General features: G+C 36.1%; 1 protein-coding gene across 1 annotated transcript; it reads left to right on the top strand.

Moving 5' to 3' along the window:
- Positions 1-2,064: 2,064 nt before the first annotated feature.
- On the top strand, positions 2,065-16,301 carry LOC147299906 (binding protein). Its single transcript, XM_086242636.1, has 34 exons — positions 2,065-2,349; positions 4,110-4,313; positions 4,432-4,613; positions 5,542-5,668; positions 5,769-5,987; positions 6,294-6,510; positions 6,590-6,735; positions 6,831-6,976; positions 7,581-7,730; positions 7,853-7,901; positions 7,985-8,176; positions 9,117-9,299; positions 9,666-9,820; positions 9,903-10,029; positions 10,134-10,283; positions 10,378-10,437; positions 10,658-10,794; positions 10,901-11,018; positions 11,147-11,281; positions 11,373-11,569; positions 11,861-12,017; positions 12,144-12,290; positions 12,781-12,861; positions 12,967-13,404; positions 13,483-13,629; positions 13,739-13,846; positions 13,965-14,044; positions 14,247-14,298; positions 14,399-14,485; positions 14,592-14,629; positions 14,753-14,815; positions 14,909-15,057; positions 15,325-15,722; positions 15,828-16,301. Exons 1-34 carry the CDS (start codon positions 2,257-2,259, stop codon positions 15,873-15,875), a joined length of 4,980 nt encoding a protein of 1,659 aa, XP_086098762.1. The 5' UTR covers positions 2,065-2,256; the 3' UTR covers positions 15,876-16,301.
- The last annotated feature ends 1,864 nt before the right edge of the window (positions 16,302-18,165 follow it).

The raw sequence follows: 18,165 nt of genomic DNA, 5'->3' as shown, positions 1-18,165 counted from the left end.
TTTCTCTCGTCTCGGTTGCTCTTCTTCTTTCTCTGGTTTATCTTCTCTTCTTTCTTTTCCTTTCTTCTTCCTTTTTTCTTCTTTTTCTCGGATTGGCTGGGTTTGTTTTGGTGTTCTAACTTTTGTTCAAAACCTCAGCCTTATAACATACACCAAAAACACACACACCGCCCAAACCACACACCTCACTTAAACCACAGCCCAGTCACCACACTTCACTTAAACCACCGCCCAGCCACCACACTTCTAACCAACAAAACTAAATTCTAAAACATCAAAACTAAACTAAACTAAATTCTACACGTCTAAATTAAAAAAAAAAAACATAAATATAAAAAAAAATAATTAATATTAATATTAATTAAAAAAAATTACTAACTAATTTAACAAAATTCTATTTAATTAAAAACTAAGTTATTACACTATTCGAATTTGATAATGGAATAATCAAATCTCCATTTGATTTTCACACGAGATCGAATAATTGCACTTATACGAAATATATACAGATGCATTAGACCTATTATTCACTGGGTTTCCAAAGGTCTTGAGTGACACTTAGTTATGTTTAGGCTTCGTCAAATTGAATAAATGATCGAAACTTATTCAGTTGCAGTAACAAATTAATACAGTCCTTCTATCCTTTAGTCATCCATTTTCCCAATCACTAATATGAGGTATGAAGTATTATCAAAATCTCTAGTATGAGCATGGTTGAGATACAGTCGAGAAAACCTCATTCCACTGTCATCTCACCCATATGCTTTAGTCGAAGTCTTTGACTCACATTAGATCAATCGCATATGACAAACTTTCCTTCCACATTGGGTAAGCGATAGATCTCTTATTGACCACTTATATGTCTTTGTGCTCCCTTTTACTAAATCCATCAATACACACATTGTACCTCAATACACATGCATTGTATCACTAAATATTGCGATCATAAACTGTCTCAGGGTAAAGGCTAATTTGAATCCACAACCTAAGTAGATCTTGTTTGATGTTTGTTTCACTTCATACAAGGATCTTATTTGTTGATCTCGTTCAATGGACCTATATTTCAATAGGTACCTATGCTCTTGCCTTTGTGTCCCTCACATGCGCAGTCCGAGACTAATTGCCTCTACATTTGAGTAGGCTTAAGAGCTATACTTATCTTACTTGAATACGCTGTTACCCAGGTACCAATCTTTTGGATCAAGAACTATTTAAGAACTATCAACAGAGATGTATATGTCTCATGAATAACAAACCTTTAACCACTTATACTCTCCTCTTAAATAGCTCTAAGGTGTTGTCATTCTCTATAAGTCTACTTGACGAACAACTGTCTAAAATATTATCCTCAAGGTAAGGTCATTATTGGCCTTATGGCACACATTTCCTACATCTCATGCCACGTGAAGCACTAACACAAAAATTAGCGTTGTCCACGTGACAAATGCAGTTGGACCCCACAAAAATCCAAATGGTATCCCAATCACCATTTCCAATACCAGATTTTGTACAACAATGGCCACTATACCATTTTTGGTACCTCTCATTGAAGACTTTTTTTTTTTTTTTTTATTGCTTGGGTACCAAAATTGGAGATGAAATCTCTATTTGGTACCCAATAGAGATGTCTTAGTGGAGTTATAATCTTCCATAATATTTTATTAGCGTGTAACATTATGAGAATGTTTCATGAAAAACATTATCAAATGTTGTAAAACTAAAAACCTAAAAATTTATGAAATGTTGCGTTTTGAAGGCTTATCTGTGAACTCCAAAAGTAGAATTTTTTTTTTCTGAATTTAATAAAATATAGAACAAATGGACAACTCCCTTAGTACGTAATTGGGGAGGGTTTCTTGAATTAAATGTGGTAAAATGGGGGCATGGATGATAGATAACTAAAACAGAAGGGCACGAATAGAAATACGATTTATAGAGGTGGACTCCGGAGTCGGGATATAGAATTACAGACGTACAGTGTACAAAGTACAATTCTTATGAAGTCAGCATTTTCTTGAAATTTCACTTACATCTGGAGTTCATTTCGCATTGCTGTTCGAAAACTAAAAGCCCAACCGCAGAGAGTCAAGAGAGAGAGAGAGACGGACTCGGACACAAGTGACTCTGCCAAAAAAATAGAGAGAGAGGAAACAAAAACGGAAAGACCTCTTCCTTCACAACCTTGAATCTCACCCTTATCGACTCCATGCGAGAGGTGCTACTGCCGTGAAACGACACCGTTTGCTCCACGAAGAGATGGCCCAAAAGCTTGAGCAGCAGCTCAAGGAGGTGGGATCCAAGCTCGAGACTCCTCCTTCCTCCAAAGACGCTCTCGTCAAGCTCTTAAAGGTTCGCATTTCTCTAATTTCTTACTTTGTATAATCAACTCTTTTTTTTTTTTCCGTCGCTTGTAGCTCCCTTCAAATTAATTTACATACAAGTTCGTGTTTTTGTCGAAATTCACGCTCTGTAACGTTAGTTATTTTAGTTATTTTCTGTTTGGTTTCTCGGAAACCAGTGGAAGGAAGGAAACGAAAGCAAGCATTACGAAATTTTGAGTTCCGTACTCCATTTCTCTTTGCGAATTTCTTTTCGAGACTGAAATTCTCGCCTCGAGCAAGTAATCTAAGTAGTTGAATTAGGGTTTTCTTAGGGGATTAAACAGATGTATAATCTTAAGATTTGAAATTAAAATTCCTTTTTGATTTTGGGGATTAAACGGAGGGTCTAGTGAACTTTGTCTGTGTAGAGGTTTTGAATTCTGTTAATTTGAACAAGTTCGGAGCAATTTTGTTGTTTTAGGGTTAGTGGTGGTTAGATACGTCTGAAAATCTGCATGTGTTGTTTGGATGCCAAGGTAGTGAGTGGTACAAATCAAATTGGAATTCTGGGTTTCTTGTCTTAACATTATATTGTTTACAGGACTGAATTGCACATCTCAACTAAGATAAATGGTTATGTTTGATTCACTTGTGGGAATGCTTTAGATTTAGTCAAGGAGGTTCTAGATTTTTCTTGGTAAAGTAGGAAAAGTGTAAGACTTGACATTTGAAGTTCAATTATTCTCATGATTTATTAAATTTAACCACTTAATGCAAAACATATTTCTTTTATTGGCAGTATTACGATATGTGGTCAGACTATGGTTCATTTCTATTTTATAGGAGGGTTCATTCTTGATAGTCTGAATGTGGAAGTCCGGATGTTGGAGCAAATTGTACCCGGTCTGAGTGATAAATATGTTAGTGACCTAAAAGTAGTTAGAAGTGTGAGTTTGGTCATATTTGGAAGCTGGAGGATGGTGTTGCACTTAAGAGGATCTTGATAGCTTTGTCAATAAGGAAATATTACATTTGTAGTGGTGCACTGGTGCTTGGGTGGTAAATCAGTGAGTGGTGTTTGAAGATCTAAGCAAGCACAGCCCTTTAACCAAAAGTTCGATTGTGCTAGTCATTGGAAATTTCAGTCCGTGTTTGCATATGCTTCTTTTAGGTTATTCTAATTTTAAGTTTGTTAATAGCTGATAGTGGGAAAATTATAAGGGTCATCTTTCCCAATTGCAAAATGGCTTTCAAGAAACATCGCAGAGCATCATAGACAATATAAAATGGCAGGTCACAGTTTTTAGAGATAACTTGAAAGCTAATTTGTGGCAGGTGATTATGTAAAGTGGTCAAAATTACTAATTTCCTCTTGGTCACAACTCACAAGTATTCTGAGTTACATTGTCTCACTGTTAAATTTTGAATGGTAATTATGACATGATAGTAGCACAGAAATGTTCATCCTAATTTGTTATCGTCTGAGTTAAAAATGCTTGCTGTGTTCCTTGTAAGTTGAATCTGTCGATAAACAAAATAAACTGTTAGGAACTGTTGTTCGGCCATGTGGTTCTGAATCTAATCACTCTGAAGCCACATATATTTAGGACTCTTCATTTCCATATTCCGATCATGTAACTTCTGAAGATCTTATTAGCCTACTGCAATAAAATATTAGTCTTAGGCTCTGTCTGGCCTGATATTTTGAGGACTGAGTTCTTTCATCTTTTGTTGGATAAATTTGATTTGTGTTCAGCTTTATGGTTTTTATTTTCTTCCAACTTGCAGCAAGCTGCATCATGTCTTTCTGAGTTGGATCAATCACCTCCAGCATCTACATTGGAGGCAATGCAGCCTTTCCTTAATGCAATTGTCAAGCCAGAACTGTTGACACATCAAGATAGAGATGTCAAGCTTCTAGTTGCGACCTGTATTTGTGAGATAACCCGGATTACTGCACCTGAAGCTCCTTATAGTGATGATGTGCTAAAGGTGCATTTATTTTATTAAAGTCAACTGGTTAAAGGATATACTGTGTTTCCATTTTATCAATGTTTTTTGGGAATTTCACTCCCAAAGTCCCAGCTGATTGCTCTGGATATCATTGCAGGATATCTTTCACTTGATTGTGGGTACTTTTAGTGGATTGAAAGATACAAGTGGTCCATCATTTGGTAGGAGAGTTGTCATTTTGGAGACTCTTGCAAAATATAGGTCATGTGTTGTAATGTTGGACCTTGAATGTGATGATCTGGTGAATGAGATGTTCAGTACTTTTTTTGCTGTTGCCAGGTTTGTTTTGTTTCTTTTAAATATTTGTTTATGAGTTTGAGGAACCTTGTTTTCATGGTTTTTTGATATTGTCAAAAGCATGTGATTATCTCTCTAATGTGGTCATTTCTATTCCTACTATCTTTCATGAACAATATACTTTAATTAAGTTTCTTGATCTTTCTCATTTATATATGATACTGTATATTCCAAGATAATATCTGTAGATCAGTCTGATAATGGACATTATTGTCAATAATGACTAGTTTAGTTCCCCCTGCCTTTTATCATATATGATGACATTATGTACATCAATAAGAAGACAGCCATTCAATAAGTTCATGATTAATGGTTTTTGCTATACGAGATAGAATGAAAGACACAATACTTTAAACAAGGAAAGATAACATTATGTTATCTGCTATGTTGTGCACGTACGGATACGGGATATGGAATTTGATACAATATGTTATGGGATACTGAAAACCCTAGCCCCTTTAACCCTTTGCTGTTGCGTCACACCAGAAAGTAGAAACAAAGAACTTCTCTTTCTTATTTACGTGGTTTTTTCTCTTTTTGACTCACTAGGTTTTTACAATTGCTAACAGAACCTAGGTTTTTTCGTAGAAAAATTGCAAAGAATCATTACTGGACTTTAGGATATGTGTGCTGATATGGTGTGGATACGGGTATCCTAAAGTCAAAATTGTCAAAAAGTCAACCGATATGGATTTGAAGTATCCGATACGTATCGAGGATATTTGGGCAAGTATTGGGACAGTATCGTATCCAATACGCGCGTTCTAAGATTTTTGGGATATCCGTGCAACATAGGTTATCTGTTAAATATTGACCTGTATTGATTAGCTGTACGTTGAAATTTCACTGAAGGCAAAAGTTTCTGCTCCAAATTAATACCTACTGTTTTGAATTTTGGCTACATATGCAGGGATGATCACCAAGAAACTGTTCTTTCATCGATGCAAACAATCATGATCGTTCTTGTAGAAGAGAGCGAGGATTTTCCAGAGGATCTTTTATTTGTTATATTGTCTATATTAGGTCGTAATAGAAGTGTAAGAATCTTATCTCTATTTACTGGTGTATGGAATTAGTTTTATGTTGTATATTGCTACTACAATTCTTTTGACTGACCTTGTAAAATTCAAATACTAGGATATTACTGCGGCTGCTAGGAGGCTTGCCATGAATGTTATAGAACACTGCGCAGGGAAGCTTGAATCTGGCATTAAACAGTTCCTTGTATCATCAATGTCAGGAGACAACAAGTCGGTGAATCATCAGATTGATTACCATGAAGTCATCTATGATGTATATCGTTGTGCTCCCCAAATCTTGTCAGGAATAGTTCCTTACCTAACTGGAGAGTTACTGGTAAATACTGATACAATGTCTTACATTTCACTTCTTCCTCTATCATGTATAGTATTCAATAAATTTGGGTTTTGTAACTTGAATTCTTTGTGCCAAAATGATGGATTAATGTCATTAATAACAGTGCATAACTCTTACTTTATCTATTTGTGAGTCTAATGTTATTCTCTGGAGACAGATAATTTTGCTTGTGTTTATATTTTTTGAAAATAATATTCATCAGGAACTTAATCTTATGTTCATACTGTAGGAATGAATATTAAGTTTGATGAGTAAATTCTCAGTTATAATTTTCAACTTCTGCAGACTGATCAGCTAGACACTCGCTTAAAAGCGGTTAAGTTAGTTGGGGACCTATTTTCTCTGCCGGGCTCTGCCATCTCCGAAGCATTCCAGCCAATCTTTTCAGAGTTTTTGAAGAGGTTGACTGATAGAGTTGTTGAGGTTCGGATGTTGGTACTTGAACATGTCAAGAGCTGTATGCTGTCAAATCCTTTCAGAGCTGAAGCTCCTGAAATCATTTGTAAGTGTATTGGAATATTTGCACAAATTTTATACATGTCTTACACCTGCTGATTTTGAGCTGGGTGAACATTTCTTAGCTGCCCTTTGTGACCGGCTGTTGGACTTTGAAGAAAAAGTACGGAAGCAAGTTGTTGCTGTAATTTATGATGTGGCATGTTCTGCCCTAAATTCTATTCCGCTAGAAACTATGAAACTTGTTGCAGAGCGCCTTCGAGACAAATCTGTATATACACTTCTCCTTTTTATCTTTGATTGTGCCCATCTGATTTTTACTCTATTCTTATCCGTAATACTTCATTTTTCCTTTCCAAATGTCAGTTACTTGTTAAAAAGTATACCATGGAGCGGCTAGCTGAGATATACAGGGTTTATTGCGTAAAGTGCTCTGATGGCTCGATCATTTCCAGTGAATTTGATTGGATTCCTGGGAAGATTCTGAGATGTTTTTATGACAAAGATTTCAGGTAAGACCTTTTCAGGGTTTTCATTATGTTTAAGGAAACAGAGAGGTTTGCAGTGGTGCTCAATATCACTTTTTACAAGGCTTCTGATTTTTTCATTGTACATGAACATCAAGCAAGAATTGTAGGCAGTTTGTACCATTTGTTCAAATGCTAGGAACTAAGTGATGTCAGGTCGGTCATGCTTTTGATGGACATGTCCTTAATCCCACTTGTGAAACTTTCTTTATTAAGATGTTTTTTATAAAAACAATACTGACAGGTCACCCTTGGCTTTTTTCATTATATGATTGATTTGTGGATCAACTTAACTATTTCTGTTTGCAGTGTATTCCTTTTTTCTTTAAAAATAACCAAAGTCCATATATTCCACTTGACAGAGGTTGTGCTCTAAGACATGCGTACTATATCATATTTATTGTTGAGATTTAGGTTTTGTCAATCTCCAGTGCAGTGACTCAAATTATTTACATTGTATAACCATGACTGTCAATGAATGAACATAAGATGATTTATTTTCTAGTAATAGATTTAAAAGTATTCTGTCCTCGGAGCGTTTTGGGTCTGAAATATGAGCATTTAACTTTTGAGTACTTTAAATTTGCAGATCAGATACAATTGAAAGTATTCTTTGTGAGTCCCTCTTCCCAACTGATTTCTCGGTCAAAGATAAAGTTAAACATTGGGTAAGGGTCTTCTCAGGATTTGATAAAGTTGAGGTGAAGGCTCTTGAGAAGATACTGGAGCAGAAGCAAAGGTATGTTGTTAATGCTTGGCTTTGACACCAGGCTGTGACTTTTGATAAGCCTCTCACCTTTTCAATCTTGGTATTTGATGAATTGTGCACTGATTTTCAGGGGATTTCCTCTTGGATTGCAGGTTACAACAAGAGATGCAGAAGTATCTGTCTCTTAGGCAGATGCATCAGGTTAGCAAATGTTGGAAGTTAGTAAGTGTGAAGTGTCACATATGATATCCCAAGAAAAGTGTCTGATTCTCGTTCAAATGCAGGATGGTGATGCTCCTGAGATCCAAAAAAAAATTATGTTTTGTTTCCGTATAATGTCACGCTCATTTGCCGACCCTGCAAAGGCTGAGGAGAATTTTCAGTTTCTTGATCAATTAAAAGATGCTAACATCTGGAAGATTTTAACAAACCTTGTTGATCCAAACACTAGCTTCCATCAAGCTTGTACTTTACGGGTAAGGAATAACTTACTGACTGATACAAAAATGTATAGTATGTTATTTAAAGGTAAAAAGTGGTGGAAATGGTTTTGGCATTGGATTCAAGGTCCATAACTGGGAATATTCATCTTTCTATTGAAATTGATGCCAGGAAATCCAATGGAGGATATTATTTTTAGATTCAACAGAAATGAATGTGGAGTAGGAAGAATTTAATGTATAAGTACATTCACTTTTCTACCACCATGACCTTTCAACACTCCACCATCACTACCACCATTGTCAACAGAATCACTATTGTACAATGATCATGAGTACATTGGACGTTCACCAAATTGTTAAAAGTTGGCAACAGTTTACCAACACAACTGCAACCACTTAAGCTATTTCCCATGACAATTATTCCTGCTACCACCACTGCACAAGCAAGGCAACCCTTTGTTGGTATCCAAAGTCAAAGGCCTCATGCTTTACTCTCATACTGTTGTTGCCATGAACATAATGGCTGCCAATCTCACCACTTTTGGCAGCTACAATTGCTACCACTTTATGGACAACTTTAGCCAGTTGATATGCCCCCATCCTCAACACACGCACACGCACACGCACACACACACACACACACAAACACACAAACACACACAGAACACATTCTTGGGCACCCACCACTTTGTTTTAACTTTCTATCATATCCTTCATTAATATATGTCCATCCTCAACTTGTCACTATTACAGTTCTATAATTAGATATATTTCCTTTTGGAATACTGAAGAATCACTTCAACAGTTAAATGCTAATTCCGGTCTTTCTAAACTCAATCCTGCAACCCTAGTACAAGATATGATTTTCTGAGCCTAACTTGCCCTTGCCTTTCTTGATTAGTAAGAAGGCAAGGAAACTGCATCTTGAGGTTGTATTTAAAATGATATTCATGCAACCTTTCCTTTTTTGCAGGATGATTTGCTAAGGATTCTGGGTGAAAAACACCGACTGTATGATTTTCTTAGCACTCTCTCTGTGAAATGTTCTTACCTACTGTTCAACAAGGAGCATGTGAAGGAAATTCTTCTGGAAGTTTCCACACATAAATCTACTGCAGATATGCAATATACACTATCTTGCATGAATGTTTTGGTGGTAATAACACATAATTCCTACTTCTCTTTTGTAGATAAACCTGTAAAATGTTTGCTCTTAGTACTATCTACTACTTTTTCCTAGGCTTGCAGTTAAGGAAAACCCAGTTTTCTCCACTTATGTGGACAACAACTATGTCCCATATTCGTCTTTGCTTTTGCTTTCCATTATTTATATTACATGTCAGGGTAAAAACTCAAAAGTAACCGTATCATTTGAATTAGGTAGTTTTTAGAATGTTATCATGTGTGGGCTCATATAAAATAGTTAGCAAGGGTTTGCAGTTTTATGCCCCTAAAATTTTAGCCACTTTTATTTGAGTATTTTCAAGTTCATGTTTCTAATTTGCCTTTAATTTATTTCCAGATTCTTGCACGCTTTAGTCCAGTGCTACTCAGTGGAGCAGAAGAAGAACTGGTAAATTTTCTTAAAGATGATGATGAAACAGTAAAAGAAGGAGTTTTGAATATTTTAGCAAAGGCTGGTGGTACCATCCGGGAACATCTTGCAGTGTCATCAAGGTTAAACTGTTAGAATTTTTGAACTACTAGATCATTCCCATTGTATATATTGCTCATTTTCACCCTATTGTCCCACTTGCAGTTCCATAGACCTTATATTGGAAAGGTTGTGTTTGGAGGGCAGTCGAAGACAGGCAAAGTATGCTGTACATGCCCTCGCAGCAATAACGAAGGATGATGGACTTAAATCACTCTCTGTTTTATACAAGGTCTAAGATTATGATTACTTTATGCATCACATGTAGATCCCCGTAATTCGTACAATTTCATGTTAGTGTTAGCAGTTGGGAAGTTCATGTTTCTGATTTTGCAGAGGCTTGTGGATATGCTAGAGGAGAAGACACATTTGCCTGCTGTTCTGCAATCTTTGGGGTGTATAGCCCAGACCGCAATGCCAGTTTTTGAAACTAGAGAGAGTGAAATCGAAGAATTTATAATAGAAAAGATCCTTAAATGCAGTAATGTATGCCTTTTAAACTCGCTGCACTTGTGACATATCTTTGATTTATGACATAATGATAATTTGTTTTCTTGTATATGGGTGTTTTACTTTTCAGAAACCAGGCGATAATAAAAAGCCGTCTTGGGATGACAAAAGTGAGCTTTGTTTGTTAAAGGTTGGTCAATTTTGAGAAAGTTTTATTCTTATTTTTACCATTTTGAAAATCCTGTGGTCAATTTCTTTTTTCAGTTTCGGTTCTCAACAAGGAATTAAAAAGTTGTTTAGTCAATTTGTCCAGAATAATATATAGTAATATAATGATGCAATACCTTTTTGCAATTCCTTATGCATTGGATTGCACTTTAGTTTTTCTTTTTTCCCTTTTTGAGCTGTAGATATATGGGATTAAGACATTAGTGAAAAGCTACTTGCCTGTCAAAGATGCTCATGTTCGCCATGGCATTGATGGTCTGCTGGAAATCTTAAGAAATACACTTTCTTGTGGAGAAATATCAAAAGATATAGAATCAAGGTAATATCAAAACTGTATATTTTCTTGTTCCAGTTGAAAAATATGCTTCAATTTCTTGCTTGTATATGAGGCTTAAAATTTCATGTAAATCTTTTGTAATGTACAGTTCAGTTGACAAGGCCCATCTGAGACTTGCTTCTGCAAAGGCAGTTCTTCGTCTGTCAAAGCACTGGAATCATAAGATACCTGTAGATGTCTTCCACTTAACCTTGAAGACTTCAGAGGTGGAGCCCTTATATTTAAATATTTCTGTAATTATTTATTTATTTATTTATATATTTTTTTAATACAAGTTCTCTATTGTTATATTTATGTAACACCTAGATGTCCTTTTTTTTTTTGGGTCTTCTAGATTAGTTTCCCTCAAGCTAGGAAACTATTCCTGAACAAAGTTCATCAATACATAAAGGACCGGCTTTTAGATGCAAAATATGCTTGTGCATTCTTATTTAACATATTTGGATCAAAGTCAGCGGAGTTTCAAGAGGTATCCATACTAGGCTTGATTCACTCAAAGTAATTATCCATGTTTTAAGTGTGTTTGTTTGCTGAGTTTTGGATTTTGGTTGAAATGCCAGGAGAAACAGAATCTAACTGACATTATTCAAATGTTTCACCAAACAAAAGCGCGGCATCTCTCTATGCAATCTGATGCTACTTCCTTGACTGCTTATCCGGAGTACATCCTCCCATACTTGGTTCATGCTCTTGCTCATCATTGTTGTCCTAATATTGATGAATGCAAGGATGTCAAAGCTTTTGAACTGATATACCGGTATTATGCTTTGTCTAGTTGAATTTATAGATACTATTTCATATGAAATAGCCATTTTTGAATCTCTGCAAGCACACATTTTCCTATATTCCTTACCCTTTGTTAGCACCTGTTGGTTTAGATAATTTTTCCTAATTAATCAGTGGCATAGATTTTGGAACATGACTGATTGAAAGAAACAAGGTTGAATTATTTTACATTCACATACTTTGCAGTTATTCAGGATCTCTTGGAATTTAGTACATTGGTAATGCTCATTCTCACTGAAGTTATCGATTCCTGTATTTCCAGGCAATTGCACTTAATTCTGTCTATGCTGGTGCATAGAGATGAAGATTTCAAGTCAGAATCTGGTAGCAACATTGACAAGGAGGACATTTCTGCTATAATCTCTATCTTTCAAAGTATCAAGCGCTCTGAAGATATGCATGATGCAGCAAAGTCAAAGGTTGAGTATAAAATATCTCTTGTTCATATTGTTTGCTTTTATTCAGTTATGCTGAACATATTTGATCATTGACTCCTCCCTCATCCCAATGTCAAGCTTACATATGTGATAATTTGAAATTCCCAGAATTCACATGCTATTTGTGACCTTGGGCTGTCAATTATCAAGCGCTTAGCCCCAAAAGAAAATGATTTACAAGGGTTGACTGCATCAGTTCCTCTGCCTTCTATGCTGTACAAGCCATATGAGAAGAAAGAAGGAGATGAATCTATGGTATTGAATCCCTTTATCTTTATTCTCTTGCTGGATTAGGCATGTAATGATCAATAGAGGGTGCCTTGCTTATGTGCTGGGCATGGAGTTATATTTTTATGAAAAATTGAGTGATTCAATCCACCTTTTATACTTTAAATGGAGTTATAAATTTCCTTGTATCTGTACAAGGGTTGAGATCTCAAAACAACATTACTTATAAAAAGAACTCAAAAAATGACTTAAAATGAAAACCCACTCAAAAAACTCAAGACTATCCTTTTATAGAAGGAATCATTTTCCCTCGTGTGTGACTGACCCAGCCTGATGAATTCTCAACCTATTTCTGACCAATAAAGCCAAAAAAAAAAAAAAAAAGAACAAAGAAAATAAGACCAATGTTTGTTGCTAAATTACCTGGGCCAGCTGCATTTTCTAACATATTTGAATATCTTGGGTCATATTCCAAGTTCTCTATCATATCTATTGATATAATGCATGTATTTGACAGGCCATTGAAGGGCAAACGTGGTTGGCTGATGACAGTGTGCTGGCTCACTTTGAATCCCTTAAGTTAGAGACTAGTGAAACGGTATATTATACTGCCGAAGATACTTAGCTCTCTGGAAATATGCGTGATATTTGGTGCATCTTTGACCTTTTAATAACTTGTGTGCTGCTTCTTTGATCACAACAGGGATTTTCAGAAGTTAATGAGGATGAAGTTCTGAAAGATGGTGAAAGAGATGGAAACGAAGTGCCTTTAGGAAAAATAATAAAGCGCTTAAAATCTCAGAATTCCAAGGCTAAAAAGGTGAAAAAGAACAAGGCTTCATCAGCTGATGCAGAGAATGCTGAAAACGATGTTGATATTTTGAAAATGGTCAGGGAGATAAATTTGGATAACTTGGGAAAATCTACCAAGTTTGAATCAAGCAATGGTCATACACAATCTCCAACGAAGAAATCAAGAATGGATCTAAAGCACCCAAAGGGTAACAAAAGAAAAGCTAGTGATGCAACATCTGTTCCAGTACCAAAACGGAGGAGGTCATCATCCGCTCACAGTGTTTTCAGATCACCGAGAAGTACTTCAAAGTCTCCTCTAAGTGCTTCTGGGGATGATTCTCTTAATGTAAGAATTTCATTATTTCAAGCCATTGACATTAATGCTGAGATTCACCCTGACCCTAAAGATATAATGTCTTTGCAGAGAAAATTGGTTAAAAGCACCGAGTCAGATTTGTTGGTATCATGCTTCCGGAAGAATGCTACGTCATCATCACAGCGTAAAGGCAGAGCCTCTGATCATGGCCATAATGATGAGGCAAATGAAGTTGGAGAAGCCAGTGACTGTGAAGTGAGATCTCCTTCTTTTCAACCTTTTTCTTAGAAATCACATACTCTCAGTGCTCTTTTAGCTCAGCTGTTCCATGTTATAGTATACTTATTTTCTACCTCTATTGCAGGAGCCTAATGTGCTGGAGGCTGACAAGGATGACCTAAATAGTGATTCCAAGTTTCCTACAGTACCCATCAAGAAGCGGAAAAGAAAGAGCATGGCAGGATTGGCAAAGGTAAGTTGATTGAGCCCTTCTCAACCAACATTACAGTGGTTATCTCATTAAAACTGGCCCATCTTCCTTTATAGTATGTTGGTTTCTGAACCGATTCATTTTTCTTTTTCTCCCCTAGTGCAAATTCAAGGAAGGTGGAAAAGATATTGAAGACTTGATTGGTTGTAGAATAAAAGTTTGGTGGCCAATGGATAAGAAGTGAGTGCTCTATTAGATTATATGCAGACAAGAAATACAGAAGGAAGCTTTTCTTTTTGTTGTTTATTGTAACTAAAACTTTTCCTTTCAGATTTGATTAATTTCTTTATTATATTTGTAACTGAAACAATATGATTATTTACTAGTATATAAGTAAGCAGAAGAATACTTCTTTGACTTATTTTATTGGCAAAATCTACAGATTTTATGAAGGCACAGTGAAGTCTTATGATACGCTAAAGAGGAAGCATGTGGTAAGCTGCACCTTTCTTTCCCAACTCATCTCTTGAATTTTTAGATTACTTGATTTAAATTTTCATTTCAAATAATTCACTCATTGATGTCATATGGAAGGTACTATATAATGATGGAGATGTAGAAGTACTTCGCTTAGAAAAGGAACGGTGGGAGCTCGTTGACAATGGTCGCAAGCCCACAAAGGTCTGAAAAGTTTTTATCAGAATGCTGTCCTCTAGTTGATAGTGATTCACTTGTTTCCAATAAAGCAGGGAATCCTGACATATTGAACTTTTTCCTTCATTTACAGAAGTTAAATTCGTCAAAGAAATCTCCTTCAAAAGAAGTGTAAGTATGGCCTTTCTGATGCTTGTTTGCAGATTATTTGTTCTTCAAAATGATTGACAAATATTTTTCGGGCTTTGGTGGGCATGCTATCTTCATTTTCTTACTTTCTTTCATTTATTACAGGTCACCTGGTCAGAAACGTAAACGTTTAGGTGTTTCACATCAGAACAAGAAATCAATTAAACCGTGAGTGAAATTTGCATCCTTGGTGCAATTCTCTGATACTTTTGTTTTTGCTTATAATGGAAATTGTAAATGAATTGATCTTTGGTTTTATAGAGTTAAAGGGAAAAGAACGCCAAATAAAAACTTGGACGGAAAAAAGGGTGTATCGAAAAGAAATCATTGGGGAAGTAGGGACAAAGAGAGTTCTTATCTGTCAAATGTTGAGCCCACCCTGATGTCGAAAGTTGATGAAATGAACTCAGGTAAGGTCTTTCAACTAGATGTCAAAGTGCCTTCTGCCATATATTATACCAATTGGAAAATAACATTTTTGGAAAAGATCTAGATAAACACAAGAATTATTACATATTTTATAATTTCTGCCTGTCTTTTTTAATTTATCTGTGCAATGTTTCATTTGTTTATCTACTTAGCATGGCTGATGCATGTAATTGCCCAGCCAGGCAGCCACAATGTAGATATTTTTTTTGTTTTTTTGTCTTGTTTAGAATCAATTTGTTTTTTTGCAGGTAGTTCAGATGGAGAGCAAGCTGAAAGAGTGAATGAGAAGGTGTCAGATGAGGGGGACTCTGACAAGGAAGTGAAGTCAGTTTCCGAAGGAGAACAGTTGGAAGATGCTGAAGGAAGTCCAAACCATAGTGAGGAATCAGATGAAGAGAAACCTGATTCCAGTGGGAGGCCTGCTGAAGATATGGACAGTAGCCCACAAGATGCTCAAAATGGTGTGAAGGAGACGCGTCATTCAGAAGAGAAACAAACAGATGAATTTAGCAGTTCCTCAAGAGAGGCTAACGAGGAAGATCCATCAGATTCTGAAGGGAATCAAGAAAAAGATGAGAAACCCCATGCAGAGCCTTCAAGTTCATCTAATTCTGGGGCTGCCGAACTTTCTGATGATGAGCCTCTTGTACATGCCTCCAGCCTTTCTTTTAGCATTCATAGTGTCATTGGTATTTTAATTTAACTTTTCTTGTTTTAATTGTCTTTTTTTTTTATTATTATCTGGATGCAGAGCAAGTGGACGAACCGAGTAGGGAAAAGAGGTTCAAAGCGAGTATGATAAGTGGTTCAGCTACTTTTACCGGTTATCGTTGCTAGGCTGTGGGGCTGCAGATTTTGGTGCAATCTGTCGTTTGAAGTTTAGCGTGGACAGCAAAAGAAGATGCATGACATCCAACAATGGGAAAATGCTAATAAATGTAATGAGCAGTTACCGAGCAGCTTCGTGTAGATTGTAAAAATTACAGTAGGCATCCCACTCTAGGTAAAAGGTGTTAGTGCATCGTTTAGCAAGTGACTCTGTACTAGACTACTAGTGGTAGATGATAGTTTTTGACATAATGATTAACGGGCTGTAGTGCATCTACTCTTCTTCACCGCCATAATTTGTGCTTAAATGGCCCGCATGTACAGCTATACGTGGGGATGGATAATCATGTTATTCTTGTTTGAATCTTAACATCCATGTAAGGAATACTCTTGCCTACTTTTTTTCTATTGTTTCCGTTTAGTTCTCTTATAATCACTATGTAATTGACTCGATTTTATTCGCGTGTGGTTTCACAAATTCTGGTTAGCTTTGGGGACCGTCTGCTCAATTGAATTGATTTTTACAGCATTAGACTTCTGAAACTCTAGATAATGTGTAAACCCCACTCATGTATTCTTTTTGGGGACTAAGAGTGTTTATGAGAATCAACATGATTACGATTTAAGTGGAATTCAGTACCTTGGCCAAAAAAAAAAGTGGAATTCAGTAAGTGCAGAAAGAGAAGTTGATATATATATATATATATATATAGAGAGAGAGAGAGAGAGAGAGAGAGAGAGAGAGAGAGAGAGAGAGAGAGAGAGAGAGAGAGAGAGTTGAAGATGACTTTTGCCGGCAATGAGTGGCCGGGGATGACCACCATCATCGGAAATTGAATCAAAGGAGAGCGAAGTGAGGTATTGCGAATGACTGGTTTTGGCTGAGCGATTGGAATATATATATATATACAGTTTTTCTCTAAGGCGGCTTTGTTCGTGTTTTTTTTTACGGATTCTCATAGTCGAGTGCTCGGTAGTACATTTTTTATAACAGCCGAGTGTTCCAACAAGTGCTCGGCACTACTTCCTCGGCCAATTTTTTAGGGTATTTTCTCGACGGTTCACCTCATTCCCTCTTAGGATGTAGAATAGGACTTGTGGAGGCTTCCGTCCAAAATTCGAGAGTTAAAACCTAACATAAAGTCAACAAACCAGTGCCGAGCGCTCAACGCTAGAAATCTGTGAAAAACAAATTGTCGGTGTCTGCCCCAAAGGACTATATATATATTTATATATATGGGGCCTTCAAGTGTAAAATCTCACATTTAGGCTTATTTGTGGGATCCATCATGCATTGTATTTTGATAATCGGAATTGTCTACTTTTTTTTTTTTTTTTAATAATCCTTAGTGTTTTGGTTGGATAAGTTATCCTATAGAATATAACTTGGGCTGAATTAGGTTGGATTAGGCATTTTTCAATCCAAAGTCATATTTATAGTCCAAACATGATAAATAGATTAAATATCTTATTCCAAGCCCGTATCTTGCCCAACAAACGAGACCTTTAGGGTTATTAGAGTGATTAGCTGTGGTAGGTTACTCTTACATCCTTCCTCTAATTGTATATAGTTATATCTGTCATTTCTGGCAACAGAGACGAGTCCACGTTGTGGGCTGCCTGGGCTGTAGCCCATGTGGATTTTTTTTTTAAAACTATTCTTAGTTTCACACTTAAGCCCACCCCAAAATAACCCCAGCCCACTTATAGCCAACTAATCAAAATCTCCGCTGGTACTCACAGTAAATCACAAATCACTTTACTCTTCAGCTCTCTCTCTCTCTCTCTCTCTCTCCTCTGTAGCTTTGTCCGACTGTCCCCTTCATCTTCGACAAATCATCTTCTCTCCAGGACCACATGGTCCACCGCATCTTCGGTCTTCCAATCCAAATTTTTGGTGAATAATCTATACTTCTCTAGTTCTCTAGTCTCTACAACTCAGCTTCAAGTTCCTAGGTACTGTTTGTCCCTTTTTTTTTTTTTTAATTCTCAAATTTTAAAATTAGGGATTTGATTATTTTATATGATTAAAATTAGGGATTTGATGATTAAATTAGGACTTGATTTTGATTAATGTATTAGTAAATTAGGATTTGATTATTTTGATTATTGTATAGGATTTGATTATTTTGATTATTGTATATAGGATTTGCTTTGTTGGTCATCTAGTGGAATGCCTCACTTGTTCTAGCTATTAAGGTGTAGTGCTTTGCTAAGGTAAATTTCTTGTCTCTATAAATCTAATATCAATGCATTATTTT

This window comes from Dryas octopetala, chromosome 1 (assembly GCF_963921425.1).
Source record: "Dryas octopetala chromosome 1, drDryOcto1.1, whole genome shotgun sequence".
NCBI classification, from domain to species: domain Eukaryota; kingdom Viridiplantae; phylum Streptophyta; class Magnoliopsida; order Rosales; family Rosaceae; genus Dryas; species Dryas octopetala.
Note: the sequence above shows the minus strand (reverse complement) of the source record. Positions and strands in the feature narration are given on the sequence as shown.